This window comes from Eriocheir sinensis, chromosome 13 (assembly GCF_024679095.1).
Source record: "Eriocheir sinensis breed Jianghai 21 chromosome 13, ASM2467909v1, whole genome shotgun sequence".
NCBI classification, from domain to species: domain Eukaryota; kingdom Metazoa; phylum Arthropoda; class Malacostraca; order Decapoda; family Varunidae; genus Eriocheir; species Eriocheir sinensis.
The window spans coordinates 6,148,075-6,166,571 of NC_066521.1; the positions used below are offsets into that span (position 1 = coordinate 6,148,075).

Here is an 18,497-nt window from a genome sequence, read left to right on the forward strand (position 1 = left end):
ATATATATATATATATATATATATATTCTTCAGTTTCTAATCTGCCAGAAATGATGTTCTCCCTAGCCTCGTTCTTTTACCCATGATTTGCTTATCGTGAAATCATAGAGTGGAGCTTCGTCAAAAATATTTACCGGTCATTATCACTAAATCATAATGTGTTGCCGAAGTAAGTATAGGAAGAGCGTAGCAGGATGGAGTACTCTAACATTAGGCAAAAAATGATGGATGACTTTGGAAAGGCCATTGTTCTGTCAATTCATACTCTAAAGCAAGTGTTCTTAAAGTAGTGCCTCACTAACCCCGGGGGATAGCGAAACCGGTTCTTGGGGGTATCCAAAAAAGGTATCCTGGAAAAAAAATAATATTAAAAGAGTTCATATAAATCATCTGTTTGTTCATAGCCGTCCTGTTATCTCTCTTTTTTACAGGAAATTAAAAGCTAAAAGTGGGGAGTACTAGGGCAACACTGGAAAGGGGGCATCAGGTTGACTTGGAGTTGAACTTTGGGGTATCATGGCTGAAAAACTTTAAGAGCACTGCCCTAGACCAGTGGTTCCCAACCTTTTTTCTGTTGTTTCCCCTTCAACAAGTTCAACCATTCGGATTTCCCCCTTCATGTGGACACGGAAAAAAAATAGCCAAAACACAAAATTTACTTTTTTAACACAAATATTTATCATAATAAACAAATAGTAGCCATATACAATACAATCACAATAATCGTTGCATAAATGTTAATTTATATTTCTATATACTTGAAGAAAAGTCAATAACCGCATTGTACGAGATACTTTTTTTCAGTCTACCAATTGCTAATAATATATATTTGCCTCAAGTTAAAATTCCCCTCTGGAATCCTGAAATTTCCCTCTCGGGGGGAAATTTCCCCCAGGTTGGTAAATGCTGCTCTAGACTCTAGATTAACTATGTGGCCGAAAAATCTGCCATATTGTGTACATATTTATTATCCAAGTGGTTAAAAGGACTACATATATCTATCTACTATCTGTCCTCCCTTTCCTTGAATCTATCTAAGCCCAAAGTTAACCGTCTTCAAAAGGGATTCGGTAGATTTATGGATGGAGAGATCATAAATAACGGATTATTTCAAGCTGATGCCTGCATAATTCAGACTGGCCCTTAGATGCTGTCCTTATAGCCTTGAGTGCGAGTGTGGGATAGATAGATAGACAGATACATACATAGATATAGATAGATAGATAAGATATAACCCCTCAAAAAGCAGACTGAAATCCGTTATTAAACGATAAAAACTCAATTTCGTGACCGATTTTGATTACTCATACACGTATGACCTCTGACCACTATCCATAACCTTTGCCCTCAGTGACCTCGTGGCCCGAAGTTGTGTGGACGCCTTTGCTCACCTCCACCTACCTTAACGAACACTGGCACGTCACCTTGGCTAATTACGGACAGGTTTCACCCATACGGATCACCAGAGTACAGGTGTGTAATTCACCACGGCCTGATCACGAGTTGGACTCTCAATCAACAGCAAAAACCCACTCGATAAAAGCAAGCTCATCATGATCAGTCTCTGGGTACTGCCAAGACATTCACACACCACACCTTGCTCAAGGGGGGACAGTAATCACTCCTTGTCAGCGGAAAAATCCCGGCCAGAGCGGGGCTCGAACCTCCGTTGGTAAGGCCGCTAAACTTTGCAGCGCAGCGTCATTTACCACTGAGCTACGGAGCGCTGTGTGTGTAAATGTGCGTATGCGTGTGTGTGTGTGCGTGTGCGTATGTGCGTGTGTGTAATAATAATAATAATAATCGGTTTATTTCGGAGATGGCAGCCGTTAGGCTGAAAATGTTTATATTAAGATTACAAGGTGTTACTATATAAAAATTACAATATGAAAGGGGTGTGGGGGTAGGTAATTTACAATAACGGAGGGAACGTTGTGGTGATGCTTGAGGGGTGAGGAGGTGGTGGAGTGCGGTGTGGTAGAGCGATGAGGCGGGAAGGTAGTCCTCTTCTGGAAGGCGAGTAGGTGTTAATCCGAGGTCATCCCCAGGTCAAAATGCTGGGTCAGGTGGCAGCAGGTGGCCTGAGAGCAGGTAGAGGCGGTATCGACGGTCACTCAGAGAGGGGCTTATAGGTGGAGCGCTAATCCAATACAGGTGGCGAGACAGATGTGAAGACTCGGAGCTGTTCCTGGGAACAGACTGCACAGCCTCGGTGGTGAGCAGCTTACACATTGCCACCACCTGAGTGACGAAGCCTCCACTGCACTGCACCTGACCAGCGGTGGCTGAATCGACAGAGTAACACCACCGCGTTCAGGAGGACGCGAGTTCAATCCCCGCCCGGTGCCACCAAGCTGGGATTTTTCAGCCGCCGCCGAGTGGCTTAAAACTACCCACATGCTGTCCAGAAGACCACCTATCAACCCGGACTCTAGATTCTAGGATTAAAGATGCGCTCCGGGAGGGCAGCATGAGCCAATGCAAGATGGCCACTATAAACACTCGCCTGCGCCAGAACGGGCTGGGCCGACCATCAGGACCCACCGGGAAGAAGCCTTGGGCCGACCATCGGGCCCCACCGGGAAAATGCCTACCGGCGCTATAGGCCGCGACGTAAAAAAAAAAAAAAAAAAAGATGGGCGGGCTGGTGAGCCTGGGGGAGACCTCGGGGCGTCAGCAGGGACTTGATGGAAGGCCGCGGCGTCGACACACTCGGCGATCTGTGTCCTCCCGATATACTACACACGCACTCCACTCACTGTCTGTCAGACTGTCACCATGGTTTCACTTAATGTCACAAAAAATAACTTGCTAAGTAGTGTATCTTGAAGTAGGTTTCTTGATGAAAGGGGAGACGGGGATGAAGGAGTAGGGGAGAGGCCAACAGGCTGGCCCCGGGCTGCTCCTTTCGGAGCGCCATGACCCACGTCCGACCTCGGTCAGGACTGGGTGTGTGTGCGTCTGCGTGTCCCTTTCGTTCTCCTCTCACATCTCTCTTTTTTCCTTATTTCCTTTCTAGCTCTCAACCCCTCATTTTTCTTTATTTCCTTTTATTTTCCCTCCATTTCCCGAACACTTTAACACCCTCTATTTTAACATCTCTCTAATTATACGGGGAGGCGGTGGCCGAGTGGTCAGCATGCTGGCGTGGTGAGCCCGTGGTTATAGGTTCGAGTTCCATCATATCACGCTGACTTTTCAAACCATCGCCGAGTGGTGGAAGATTACCCACATTCTTCCCGGATCAACCATAACTTCAGCTGCTTTAGTCGAGAGGAGCACCGGGGGGCAGCATGGGCAAAGCAAGTCATATACCGCGGCAGCCTCTATAAATAAAATTCGTCTGGGCCACCAACGGGCTGGGATGGTCGAAGAGACTCTTTGAGAAAGCATACCGGCGCTATAGGCAGCACCCCCCCCCCCCCCAGAAAAAAAAAACAACAACAACTGCCTCATATTTTATTTAGTTTCTCTACAGTGAATCTCTACTTCCTATAGCAACTTATTTTCCTCCTACTCCAATACTATTTCGCTTTTCTTCTTCGTTCTCTTCACACTTCTCCATTACAACAAAGTATGGCTCAAAATTGCTCCTCTGTGTCGGTTCCATGGTTTACAATAGTCACCCTAATCGTTCCTTTTCTTTCCAGATAATTACAAAAGAAAGAGATGAGGTAACACGTTGTTAGTAATCCAGTACCAACATTACTTTGTCAGTCTCTATATCTGTTTTCTTCATTTTAGGCTAACATAATTGAAGATGACACGGTATGGGTGGAGATGATTTCCTATGTCGACTCCACGATCTCTATATTTTTTTTTTCATTTTTAAACTGTCGTAGACCACGAGGTGAAGATAAAGTCAGATTGTCTTTACAGATACTAGATACACCTCTTTTATTCTAGCCTTCACTTCCCCTTTCTTGCCCCTAGACCATCGTGGAGGAAGAGGACGAGGTATGGGTTGAGTTCGTCCTTCTGTACCGACACTACGGCATCGGGGACCTCGATCCTGAGCTCTTCGAGAGCATGACGACCGGGGAGATGGCGAGGTCGTACCTGACGGCGGCGATCAACAACGGGGACATCAAGTACGAGGGGGAAAAGCCAGACGGGAAGGTGAGGCGGAGCGAGAGATATATTTTAGTTTAGATACGAGGCGTCTGGAGGAGAAGGGGCGTAAGGAATAGAGCCATTTTATTTCTAGTTTGCACCGAGAAAGGCAGGCTGCACTTTCCGGGAAGAACAAGATATCAGGTGCAAGGGTACACCCTTTACAAGGTCGCTTTTCCCTTGCACCTTGTTTCTTATTCTTCCTGGGATGTGTAGCCTGCCTTTCCCAGGGGAAACTAGATAAAAAAAAAGGCTCTGTCTCTTACGCCCTTCTCCTCAGATTAGCGACTGATTTTTTAAACGTCGCATTAGTCTTTATTATTAACAAGAGTGTGGCTAATTTGATGGTTTTGTTGATTTTTTATATAACTTTTTTACGAATGAGTTTGTAATATGTCGACTTGACTGTGAAAATCGAACACTTCTAACTAACTCCGTCAATGAAGGCGTCAATTGCCGGTCAATACGGGTCCAATTGCACAGCTGATCTCTTTTATGTTGTTTATGTGCGTGGAGAATAACTTAGGATTACTTTTACAACTGGCAGCAATACTTTCCTGTTGAGTTAGTTATTGATTAATAAATACGTCACGCTTTATCTATACCAGTATCATCTGACAATTTTGTCGATCAGTTTTTGCCTGATTTTTACAAAATTTGCATTTTTATTTAAAAACTAGGTACCGGAATATAATTTTCATTCATTCTAGCTTGAGCTCTAATGTCAACGCGCACCAGTCTGTATTCTGAAATGCCCTCCTACCATAACAGTACTAACTTGATCATCCTGGGTCACCACAACAAGGTCCAATATATTATTTTGTCGCTTTGGTGTTGTATTAACTTCACTTTGATAACTATCTTTAAAAATTTCAAGCATTCAGTGTCACTCCTCCTTGGTAGCAGTGTGTCGTGGGGCCGATGTGAGGGAGATTCAAACTTCCTAAAATCAAGTGCTTGCCGCTAAATAACAAATTTCACCATTATCATTGTTCTGGAGGCCCGCTCGTAATGAGAGAGAGAGAGAGAGAGAGAGAGAGAGAGAGAGAGAGAGAGAGAGAGAGAGAATTAATATTTTTCCTAACCGACTAACAAGTTTCCCTTTGTAATCTCCGCAGATGTTCACCATCTTGGCTCTGAGCGGTTCCCTCACCACTGTGGTTGAGCCGGACTGCACCACCACCACCTCCACCACCTCCTCCACCACCACCACCACCACCACCACTAGAGCTTCAGCTTCTTCCCACTCTCCCTCCACAACCACCACTACCCACCAGCCTGGCCACTCTACAATTACTCCTCCTCAGAATTCTCTCACCTCTACGAGTGAGTTGCTACTACTTTTTTTCTTTTTTTTTTAATATTTACGTTATGGCTTATAGCGTCGGTAGGCTTTCTTAAGGGGACTGGTGTTTGGCCCAAGCCCGTCACGGCGCAGGCATGTGTTTATATTGGCGCCATCTACTACTACTACTTCCACTACTACTATCACTACTGCTATTGGTGCTACTACTACTACTACTACTACTACTACTACTATTAACGAAACTATATAGGGCTTGGAAGAGAAAAAAAAAGCATGACAATGGAAAATGGCAAAAGAAAGTAGTATGCGAGGATAAAAAGAAAAAAAATATTGACTCGTAGTGGTGAAAGAAAATTGTTAATGGGAAAGAAATCAACGCATCAAGTTTATTTTCCATCTTTTCTTTAGCATAGTATGAAGCTTTATTCTCCATGTCTTCGTTAATGTGTTTAATGTTTTGTAACAATGTGTTTATTTTCTTGTAACCTTACTGCATCATCTATCTTTTCGTTCATAAATTTAATATTTTACAGCTGCGCCCTTGACCACCACTCCGGGAGACAGCCGCCCACCCAAAGACAACGCTATGTACACGCCAGGTGAGCGGGAGAGAAAGTTACGTGGCGATAGGAATGAATAGAAAAAGTAAACCAATAAATCTCTTAAACATCGAAGATTAATAGCATGTTTTCAACACTAATCCCTACGCTTTAGGATAGTTTGGAAAATAATAACCTCACGGAGCGCCCCGGCACCATTATTACCAACACCACATTTCCACTTCGTCAGGTGACCTCGCGGGCCTGGGGATCGGGATGCTGCTGATGGGGCTCGCCCTGGGGGCTGGCGGTGCCTTCCTGGTGGTGGTGAAGGGCGTGCACCAGACCGTGATGGGCTGGTGCACCAAGATATAGGAGGAGGGCTATCTGTATGAGGGGCAGTGAAGGGGTGAGAGAGGGTTGAAGGAATGGGCTGTGATGGGGTGACGGGAAAAGGGTTAGATGAAGGGGGAAAGGAGCAGTGAAGGGCATGAAAGAGTAGGCAAATTAAATGTCTGAAGAGCTGGTGATGGGATGTGGGAGATGTGACAGAAGGACTAGCAGCAAAGGCCATAGAAAGAGTGTGAGCGGAGACAAAGAGAAGCAAGATAAGAATAACGAGAGAAAGATCGTGAAGGAAGGCAATGTGGGGTGTTAGACGGGTTGTGTAGGGATGGGATTGAGGGAGAAATGAGGTGTGTAGGAAGGTGTGTGAGAGAAAACCAGTGAAGAGTGTGAAGTAAAGTGTGAGAAGGATTGTGAGGGGAGGCAGTGAGGGGTGAGAGATGGGCTGTGAAGGGAAGGGAATGGGGGCTATTTGAAGTGTGTGTGAAGAGGAGAGAAGAGGAAGGGAAGAGAAGGCAGTAAAGAAAAGTGTGTGGAGAAAAGTGTGATGATGATTGTGAGGTGAATCTGTAATGGCTGTGAAAAGATATGTGAAGAGAAGGGAAGTGGTGAATATCTGAAGGGCGTGTGAAGGGGTACGAGGAAAAACCAGAAAATGGGGTGACGTAAGAGTTTGTCATTGTAAGTGCATGAATTAATGCTAGAAACTGTATACCCATTCTTAATTAAATACACTACAACGAGTAAAACGTCGTGTGCTTGTTATTTTTTCCCTTAGTCTGTATAGCCCGCCTTCGTTATTACAAAATCTTGATACAATTAATGATGATAAAATTAAGCATAAATCCTCTAGTCCGTATAACTTGCCTGCGGTACAGGACAAAGACCCCGCTGTGTGTGCCCAGCGCATTACAGAGGTCATTGTCTCTGGAATAGAGGCACACATTCTGTCTATGTACTTTCTCTACCCCTCATACAAAAAAAACTTGGTTCAATCACGCTTGATCTCGTGCTTTGAAATATAGAGAGGTCGGCTGACAAAAGATACCAGAGCTCTCGAACTCCTGCTCACCATGATCTTTACATGTCTACCCGGAATCGTGCCAAATCTATTCTTCGACTTACCAAAAACTTTTTCCATCCTGGCGCCACTTTAAAAAAATGACTGCACCATGACGGGCTTGGGCCGACCACCAGGCCCCTGAAGATAGCCTACCGGGGCTATAGGCGAACACGTAAAAAAAAAAAAAGTCAAAACCTTGCTTTTCTAATTCTTCCAAACTTCTGGCACCTAGTCAAAAATATCTCGAGCAATTTCACTTCTTCATCTTTACCTCTTCTCCTTAATCCTGACGGCAGCACCGCCGTCTCATCTATTTCGCTCAAACTTTTTCTAAAAACTCCACTCTGGACGATTCAGGGCATATTCCTGCTACTCATCCCCCCTCTGACTCCACTATACTTGCTATTAATATTCTTAAGAATGACGTATCCTATGCCTTCTCTGGCCTCAATCCTCAGACGGCTTATGGCTCTGATGGAGTGCCTCCTGTTGTCTTTAAAAACTGTACTTCCGTGAGGACACCCTGCCTGGTCAAACTCTTTCGTCTCTGCCTGTCAATATCTACCTTTCATTATTTCTGGAAGTACGCCTATATACAGTCTGTGCCTAAGAAGGATGACCGTTCCAATCCCTCAAACTACCGTCCAATAGCTTTACTTTCCTGTCTTTCTAAATCTTTTGACTCAATCCTCAACCGGAAGATTCATAAGCACCTATCCACTTCTGACCTTCTATCTGATCGCAAGTATGGGTTCCTCAAGGGGCGTTCTACTAGTGATCATCTTGCTTTCTTAACTGACTCATGGTCATCCTCTTTTAGCAGTTTCGGTGAAACTTTTGCTGTTGCCATTAACATTTTGAAAGCTTTTGACACAGTCTGGCACAACTCTTTACCTTCGAAACTACCCTCCTACGAATTTTATCCCTCTCTCTGTATTGTCATCTCCAGTTTCCTTTCTGGCCGATCTATCTCTGCTGTGGTAGACCGTCACTATTCTTCCCCTAAACCTACCAATAGTGGTGTCCCGCAGGGCTTTATCCTATCTTCCATTCTCTTTCTGATGTTCATTGATGATCCTCTTTCCACAACAAACTGTCCTTTCCACTCAAAGCCGATGACTCCACTCTGCATTACTCAACATCTTTTGAAAGACGGAACTACTTGATTCCATGCCGGAGGCCGCAGAACGCTTAACCTCAGACCTCATTTCCGATTGGGGTAGGAGGAACCTGGTGTTCTTTAGCGCCTCAAAAACTCAATTTCTCCACCTGTCAAGTCGACACAATCTTCCAAACACCTATTCCTTCTCCTTCGATAACTCAGCCGTCACATTCTCCTACACTAAACATCCTCGAACTATCCTTAGCTCAAAATCTCAAACTAGAAGCTGCATATATCCTATCTCACTAAATCAGTTTCCTCGAGGTTGGGCGTTCTGTATTGTCTCCGCCAGAGAGTATGCATCTCATGTGTGTGGGGGGGGCTCAGAACACACAGCTCTCTTGGACAGAGTAGATTCTATGGCTCTTCGTCTTATCAGCTCCTCTCCTCTTACAGACAGTCCTCTACCTCTTAAATTCCGCCACCATGTTGCCTCTCTATCTATCGATATTCTCATAAAGAGTGCTCTTCTGAACTTGCTAACTGCATGCCTTCCCACCTCCCGCGGCCCCGCTTCACACGATTTTCTACTCCAGCGCACCCCTATACTGTCCAAATCCCTTATGCAATAGTTAGTTAACCAGCATCGCAAGTCTTTCATCCCTTTCACTGGTACACTCTGGAACAATCTTCCTTCGTCTGTATTTCCTCTTGCCTACGACTTGAACTCTTTCAAGAGAGAATCGAGCCACCTCTCCTCCCGGAATTGATCTCTCTTTTGGTTACTCTTCTGAACTATTATATATGGGCAGTGTTAAGCGGACTTTTTTTTCATTTTTTCCCTTGAGCTGCTTCCTTAATGAAAAAAAACTATGCAAATAATTATGATAAAATGTCTAAATCCACTAGTATGAATAAACTGTCTTCGGTACCACAACCTCGATGTAAATCATAATGATAAAAATAAGTCTAAATTCCCTAGTCTGCATAAATTGCTTCCGCTACTACAAACTTTTGATACCAATAATGATATAAAAATGTCTAAATCCCCTAGTTTGTACAATTTCCCTTTAGTACCACAAATGAAGAAATTAATATTAAAAACATAAGAACATAAGAACGTAGGAGTCTTCAGAGGCCAGTAGGCCTGCACAAGGCAGCTCCATTGAACCTAAGCTCCTGTGAATCTAACCCTACCTAATATCACTGTTCATGAATTTATCTAATCTATTTTTGAATGTGACAATTTTATTGGCACTCACCACATGACTGCTCAGCCTGTTCCACTCATTTACCACTCTGTTAGTAAACCAATTTTTGCCTATGTCCCTGTTAAATCTGAATGTATCCAGTTTAAACCCATTACTACGTGTCCTACCGGTTCTCTTACCAACAGAACCTTATGAATATCTCCCTTATTAAGGCCCTTCATTCATTTATGAGCCTCGATTTTGTCTCCTCGCACCCTTCGCCTCTAGAGAATGCAAGTTTAACCGAGTCTTTCATCGTATGGCAAGTTTCGTAACCCTTGAATCATCTTAATCATCCTCCTCTGCACCGATTCTAACATTTTGATATCCATTCTCTGGTAAGGTGACCAGAACTGAACCGCATAATCAAGATGAGGTCTAACCAATGCTAAAAATAGCTTAAAGATGACTTCGGCGCTTAATTCTGTTGCTTGTTAAACATTAAGTTAAAACCAGTCGTTGCTCCGTGTGAGTACCTTTACTTCCTTCCCTCGTCCGGGCGTGAGTTCAAGGTGTTTGGGTGATGCACGACGACCAGGTGATTAGGATAATGAGGTAATTATGCAGCGCAGGTAGGTAAGGGTCACTAATTATTATGAGGGCGAGCGACGAGACCCTTCCCGACGTGACGAGGAGGAGGAGGAGGAGGAGGAGGAGGAGGAGGAGTAAAAGGAGATTGCACACATGAAATGGTTAAAAAAATATTAGTTTTGGAATAAGTGGTTAAAAAGTTGGTTGTAAGGTAATTAGATATGATGTAATTAGTCACTTTAATTATATGGTGATCAGCTAGTTAGTCATTTAGTTGATGAGATAATGATTCACATAGTTCGGTTAGCGAGTCAGTTAATCAGTTTGTTACTTTGGCAATAAGTTTAAATACAAGCTAGTTTGTTAGCAATATTTCTAGTTTGTTAATATCTGTGTGTGTGTGTGTGTGTGTGTGTGTGTGTGTGTGTGTGTGTGTGTGTGTAAGCATGATGGTATGTGGCTAATGCGCATAGTAGTCGATGAGAGAGAGAGAGAGAGAGAGAGAGAGAGAGAGAGAGAGAGAGAGAGAGAGAGAGAGAGAGAGAAAGTTGGTTTGTGGGGTGCAAGTTTAAGCAAGAAGGGAGGAAGAGGGAAAGGGAGGAGGAAGACTAGCCAATGAAAGGAGGAGGAGGAGGAGGAGAAGGAGGAAGAAGAGGAGGAGGAGGGATGAGGTAGAGAAGGGAAGGGGTGGTGACGTGACTAGGCGGTGGTGGTGGTGGTGGTGGTGGCGGTGTGAGGAAAGGCGAGGGAGGTGGAAGTGGTGGTGGTGGTGGTGGCGACGTCGCTCCACTAGTCTACGGTTGCTACTCGCCCAAGACACACCACCACCACCACCGTAACCACTACCACCACTGATACTCTTAACAAACCACATCTCCACATTAAACCACAACAGAAATGCAGACGACAGAGAGGTGTAAATGTGCAAAAATGTAGGTAATAAAGAAAACGGTTGACGGTAAACAGAAAAATCGTTGTGTTTACGTTGAGAAAGGAGAAAGAAAAACAAACAATAGAAAAGGGGAAAGGAGGGAAGAAAAGAAAGAGGAAGGAAGAAGGAAGGAATGTAGAAAAGAATAAATGCGAGTGTGTTAGCTTGTGTGTGTGTCCGGTATACCTTCGTTACCAAGACAACTTAAAAGACGAAAACAACAGTGACTTTCAAGTTTTCCGGTTTCTACGATGTTTGTGTATATTCTTATAACGAAAAACTAAGAAAAAAATAAAAGCTGAATTTGTGCCTTCGTTATAGAGACAAGTGATGCAATGAAAACAACAGTGAATAGCGTTGTCTGGTTTTCACGGCCGTTGTGTGACCTTACAACGAAAAACTCTAATAACATGAAAGAAAAAAAGCTCAGAGCGCGTATCACCACATTTCCACATTAAACCACATTACCAAGACAACTGTTAAGACGTAAGACACAGCGAATTATGTTTTCTGTTTTCCACGATGACCGTGTACACTAATAATGAACACTTAAATAAAACAAATATAAAGACAACTGTATAGGTGTATGTGTGTTCTGTTTTGCTTCACCTATAACGAGAAAATTAAATCTAACGAAGCTAAGTACATCTATACAGGTGTTTATACTTAGTTTTGCCACATCTATAACGAGAACATTTAATAAAACACAGAAATAGCGAAAACTATATGGATGGATGTCCTGTTTTGCTACAACTGTTAAGAGAAACCTAAATATAACATAAATAATGAGAGCGAGAAGTGTGTGTTGATTCGTTACCAAAACAACTTCCAGGAACAAAACTAGTGACTCAAGTTCCCTGGCTTCTACGTGTTCAATACAACAAAAAGAACACCAGCCAGGCTAGCATACATTAATAACGTCCAAAAAGAGAAAACATTATTGAGATTCCCTTGTGTGTCGCGTGTCATGTGCAGTCAACGGAGAGACTGATGAAAACTTGATATCTGCTATATACATTTTTTGTTATTCTTAGTATTCCCTCACCCCGCCATGGTGGATGCGGAATGCTGGGAAACTATATTGAAGCTAAACAAACAAGGTGAGTGTACATTCCTAAGGTATTACATTAGGAAACATGGATATATGGATACAACAAATGATCTCTCTTCTGCCCTCTCATTCTTTTTTTGGAGCAGCGCCGAGTGGGTGTTTGTTTCTTACGGTTTGTTGTGCCCTTTAGCTGTTTTCATTGATGGCAAAAAAATAATAAAATAGCAGATCCTGAGAATGAGTTAGTCACCAATCCATAAATCCCCATCCATAAATCTGTCTAACCTTCATTTAAAACTTTCAGAAGAGTTTGCAGCGGCCACAATATCTTCTTAAGTTGTTCCACTAATCCACTACCCTTTTCGTGAGCCAGTTTTTTTCTTACTACTTTATTTACTTAAGGTGTTCCACTCATCCACTACCCTCCTAGCCAACCAGTTTCTTCACGCCACGTTATTATGCCTCCCTTGTTCCACCTATCCACTTCCCTCCTAGTCAGCCAGTTTTGCTCCCTACCACGTTATTTGTTAAGCTGTTCCACTCACCCACTACCCTTCTCGCCAACCAGTTTTTTCTATACTTTCTGAACCTGAAAATATCCAGTTTATCCCCATTGTTGTGTGTCTTTACAAGCTTTCAGCATGAGCTCTTTGTATTGATCGTATTCAACAGATTATTCATGGCAATCTGAACGTAGTAATCACTATTCGTACGAGTAGTGATGGTACGGGGAATGTTTATTTGTGGAGGTTGTCTGTCTTTTATTCTTCTTTATTTTCTAGCGTCTTTTTGTCTTCCATTTGTATTTCATGACTATTTTTATTGCATCAGTGATCGCAGTTTTTTTCTTCAGGAAGTTCATAATTGTCCTCTTTTTTTTCACTCGTAATTCCTTTCTCATCAGTTTTCTATCCTCTTGTTTTTTTTCCTCTTTCGTTTTATTCTTAGTTGTTCCTGTTGTCTTTTTCTTTCCCTTTTCCTTTTCCCGCTTTCTTTCATCTTTTTCCTCTCCTCTTTTCCTTTCCTATTTTTCTTTCCCTTCTCCTTTTCCCGCTTTCTTTCATCTTTTTCCTCTCCTCTTTTCCTTTCCTATTTTTCTTTCCCTTTTCCTTTTCCCGCTTTCTTTCATCTTTTTCCTCTCCTCTTTTCCTTTCCTATTTTTCTTTCCTTCATTACGCTTCCTTTTTAATCTATTTCTACTGATGAAATATTTCCTGCTTTTGTTTATATATATCTGTCCTTTTTACCGTTTTTCTTCCCCCTTTCTCTTCTTCCCTTGATCAATATTTTTCCTCATATCTTCCTTACATTTTATTCCCTTATTACTTCACACTTTATTCCCTCGCCCCTTTTTCTTTTTTTATTTTTCTATTTCCCTTTATAATATCATGTATCTATTAAAATTCACAATATATAATTGCCCTCTTTTTGGGAGTAGAAACTTATGAACATTTTATTTGATTTCATTCCCATTTCCTCGACCTCTTTCTTTGCAACCTACTTCCGCTCCTGAAACCTTCTCTACGTCGCTACCTTCACTACGCTCTTAATACCTTCTCAACGTTCCTACCTTTTCTACGTTTCTACCTTTTCTAGCTTCCTAAAAAAAATTTCTACGTTTCTAAAACCTTCCTCCCTCCCTCAAGCCTTCACTTCTTCCTTTTCTATATTCTCCTTTCCAAAAATAACGTTCCTGGTGTTTATATACTCTCAGTGTATCACTGGGTTTAGTATTAGTGTTTAATGTTTATGCATACTGAATTATAGCAGTCCACTCTTTAATATCCCGATCAAAAGAAATTATGTATAATCTTACTCTTTAAATCTTTCTTGTCATCGGATCAAGAAAATGAGGCCACTATTACCACTCAGATTTAGCAGAAGAGTTGATAAGGTGCAAAATGATCTGGCAGGCATTCTCAGGTATTTAAAGGCTTAAACACCCACATTGGATAAGGCTTTCGTAGTTGTGGCTACCTCCATGGATAGTTTTGTGAGCCTAGTGTTATTTTGACAAGGCTTCTGCACCATAACTGTGAAAGAAACACATGAGTACGCGATTAATATCCTTTTTGGCCTCTGGAAATTGTTGATGTGAGGTGTGAACGTCTGAGGATACGAGCCCTCGAGTTTGTTTATAAGGAAAATGATCTGTAATGTTTTTCTTCATCGCTTATATTACTGTATCAGGACAGCAGCAAGTCACGAGTAATGGCTGATAACAACAACAGTGAGAATAGTTATTAATACCCAAGTTGACGAAGTTAATAAGGTGGAAAATGAGTTAGCACGGAGGGTAGACATATGTTTATAAAAGAAATAATCGCTTTCTGAAATTGGACTTATTACCTGATCAAGAAATTAAATCATCACGTAATTACAGCACTGATTTATAAACAAGTATTTATAACTTTGAAAATAAAATTAAGAAAAAAATGTTGTTAAGATTTAGTGATAAAATACGCAATCTTTAATCTTATTCCCAAACGCTTTTATTACCATGAGCAATAAAGCAAACAGATCACTATTACCTTGATTTATAAAGTTTAACGTTATGCAAGCTTATCCGACCCACAAATAAGTGATCTCTAACCATTATTTCCAATGCTACTGTTACCTGATCAATATAAAAGCAGATTACTATTACCCAGATGTACAAAGGAGTTAATAAAAGGACAAAAATGCAACAAAAAGTACCAAGAGCTCACCTATAGACACAAAATAAATAATCTTTAATCTTTATTCCTAAACGCTTTTATTATCTGATCAAAAATAAAATCAGATCATTACCCAAATGTCTAGAGAGTTATTGAGATGGGAAATTACCCGACATCAAAGACCAAGAGCTTACCAACAGACCACAACCAAAACAAGGGAAACATATGAGCGTAACGATAGAGCCGTCGGGTATCAAGCCGCCTCTCCATCCTAAAATGACCTCTCTCCTCGCCACACCTATATGCGCACTTTTACTTTTGTTTTTTCTCTGTTTATTGCCTTTGAGCTGCTTCCTTTAGAATAGATAATAAAATCAAGAGGAGATTTATGCGTCGTGTGTCGTAATAACAGACTTCATAACAACGGCCTTCATTATGGGAGAAAATGTCATCTGCTTTCATTCTCACATCATCTTATTGTTTCGTTCGCCAAGATTGTCACATCTCTCTAATATACATGTCGTGTGGTGGCGTGCGGTAAGTACGGACGTGATAGCAGACATTTAGCGTTCATTATGAGGAAAAAAATGTGTTCTCTGTGCAATCATTCTTTCTTTACCTTATTGTTTCGTTCACTAAGCTTGTCACATCACTAAAATTTGTGTGCCGTGTGGTGACGTGGTTAGTACGCTCGTGATAAGAGGAAAATAACATCAGCGTTCATTCTAAGGGGAAAAATAGGTTCTCTGTTCTTCTGTCCTGCCTTCCTGCCTTCCTTCTTTGTTTCGTTCGGTAGTCTGTTACATCTTCCAAATATACAAATCGTGTGATGACGTGTTGTGATAAACTTAAAGACAACGCTATTATAAGGGACGAAAAAGTCACACTTGCTATCATTCTCTCTCAACCTTATTGTTTCGTTCCCCAAGCTTGTCACATTCCTCAACTTTATGTGCCGTGTGGTGGCGTGTGGTTAGTACGCCCGTGATAACAGACCATGATAAAAACCTTTATTATAGGGGAAAAAAGTGTCACGTGCTGCATCATCCTTTGACCCTAATGTTTCGCTCGCCAGCCTGCCCATCGCTCACCTCTTGGGCGCTGCTCGGCTCAGTGTACCGCGGGCAGGGCTGAGTAATGGCACGGACACGACACTAAAATATTATTACCTCCAGAATGGTCCTTTTGTGTGTGTGTGTGTGTGTGTGTGTCCCTGACTACCGTACTGATACAAAATTCATTACCACATATCGGGTCACCAGTAATTTATGGCCTCGTATATAGGTTACGGAGATGTAAAGGTGTGATAAGACGATTGGGCTCCCTTTTTTCTGATATAATACTTTCTTATGTGGTACAGTAGACAGCGGTTCTCAAATTTTTTCGTGAGCGACCCTATTTGGAACATTTCAACCCTTCGCGACCCACAGTAAAAAAAAGAAAACGAACAATGGTATATAAACTTTATTTTGAAAAGAAATTAAACGTGTTCTTTTTTTCTCATCTTAACTAAACTAATGGGATCACCAACGTGTCAAATAGTGGGATCAGTGTGCTAAGGCTGCATCTCATATCGTGCTCGGTGTTAAGCTCGCAAAGGTAGGTTGTAACAAATGGAAGCAACACTTTTACCGCCTAACCTCCTACAGTACGCTTTTTTTTTTTTTACCGAATCCAGAACTCGGAGAGACACTATACAAAATTTCTTGAAAAGGTCATTCAACAACTTTTCACTCTGAACCTCAATAAGTTGCTCTGGGAGTCCTGGAACATCTTCTGGCAGGTTTTCGACATTCACGTTGAAAGGATTTATCACCCACGATTGGGTTCGAATGTGCTCTTCTGGGATTCGCCTATCAAACTCTGCCATCAGTTCAGTCAAGTGTGGTACAATAAAACTTTTAGCATTGTCGTGATAAGTTGTCTCCTCCCATGTTTCTAGAAATTCTGCCACAGTTGAAAAAGCTGCAAATTTCCCTCGCTTCACGTTGCCTAGCCACAGTTTTAGTTTGCATTTGAAAAAAGACATTTTCTGCAATTACAACAATCGTCTGGCTACGGCCTTGCATACTGATATTTAGACCGTTGCGTGCACCGAAAATGTCAGTGAGATACCCCAGTTGTAGGAGTCATATTTTGTTCAACAGTTTGTTCACTAAACCACTTTTCTTTTCAGGCAGGGAGATTTCCAGCTCGTCCCGAAGATCAGCTATTCGTCGTAGTAGTACTTTTCCTCTTGAGAGCCACCTGATCTTTGAGTTAAAGAGCAGATGCTTGTGTTCAGAATCGAGATCGGCACATAATTGCTCGAACATTCGAGTATTCAATGCACTAGCTCTGATGTAGTTGAAAATTTGAACTGCTTCGTTCATTAGCTACTTCGTTCATTCCAGGTGACAGGTGTCGACTAATTTTCACGATGTAGTAGGCAATGAAAAACATTCACCTTGGGATTAACTTGCTTTACACGTGCTGTGAAGCCTTTTCGCATTCCAAGCATCGCCGGTGCGCCGTCGGAACAAATGCTGAAGCAGTCTGTCCCCGAAAGTTCTTCCTCTTTCAAGAACTGGTCAACCATTCGAAAAACACCTTCTCCTGTAGTGGTTGTTGGCAATGCATGACAAAAGAGAAACCCCTCTTCTAGATCTGCTGGCCCTTCATACATAACATAAACCAACAGTTGAACGTTATCACTTACGTCTGTTGAGTCATCTAGCTGCAGTCTCAATGTTCCTTTGGCCTTGCGATCTACCACTTGCTGTTTGAGATCAAGTGACAGGTCCATGATCAATGGTTGTTTGTCCAAAAAAAAAGAAAAAAAAAGAGCAGACACCGAGGCCGAGGCAGAAAAACACAAATCTATGTGAAAAAACAGGAGTGGCATCACTGGTGAGAGTGTGAGATAGGCGCCTGACGTTTTGAAAATTATAATTGCAACTTCAATTAAGTAAATGAAATATTGAACGCATAAGATTTATTTCTATGTCCCTGCGACCCATCAAAAATTGTCTCGCGACCCAACTTTGGATCGCGACCCACAGTTTGAGAACCGCTGCAGTAGACGAGCGGAGTTAGTGGAGACGTTTGATTTAGTTTTTTTTATACTTGAGGCATTTCAAAGGCAAAACAACATCAAAAATAGCCCGCAAAGCATTCTACTAAAAGAGGACAGGAGTAGTTTCAAAATAATAATCAGTTAGGTTCGAAATGTCTAAATACATGATACTGGGAATATACACGTGAGGGTTGGATGGTTGCATAGATGGTTGGATTAGCTCTTTTTCTTATTGATTTTCGTACGAGGATATCTTTTCTCTTCCCCCCATAGCCTTGATCAAGATTTAGGTTACAGAAATGTCTAGACACGACACATGTTACTGGCAATATACACGTGATACGACTGTTAGATAAGCTCTTTTCCTATTGATTTCCATACGAGTAAATCTTTTCTATCTCTTCTACAGCCCTGCTCAAGAACTGAAGGACAAGATCATTTATTAACCACAAACCATCGACAAGTTGTGGTACTTGTATGGAATGGAAAGTTACGAGACTGTGGGGAAGAAAAACGAGAAAGAGTAAACGGAGAAGTCAAAACAGAACAGTAAT

The 18,497-nt window shown here is 41.9% G+C and overlaps 1 protein-coding gene across 1 annotated transcript in view; it reads left to right on the top strand.

Annotated features, from left to right (window-relative positions):
• The window catches only part of LOC126997926 (uncharacterized), a 43,071-nt gene extending 36,016 nt beyond the window's left edge, over positions 1 to 7,055 (top strand). Inside the window, exons 14-18 of the mRNA XM_050859155.1 lie at positions 1,352 to 1,473; positions 3,934 to 4,119; positions 5,232 to 5,439; positions 5,953 to 6,018; positions 6,209 to 7,055. Coding sequence (XP_050715112.1) covers positions 1,352 to 1,473; positions 3,934 to 4,119; positions 5,232 to 5,439; positions 5,953 to 6,018; positions 6,209 to 6,333 — 707 coding nt within the window. The 3' untranslated portion in view covers positions 6,334 to 7,055. The remainder of the gene's footprint in view (positions 1 to 1,351; positions 1,474 to 3,933; positions 4,120 to 5,231; positions 5,440 to 5,952; positions 6,019 to 6,208) is intronic.
• The last annotated feature ends 11,442 nt before the right edge of the window (positions 7,056 to 18,497 follow it).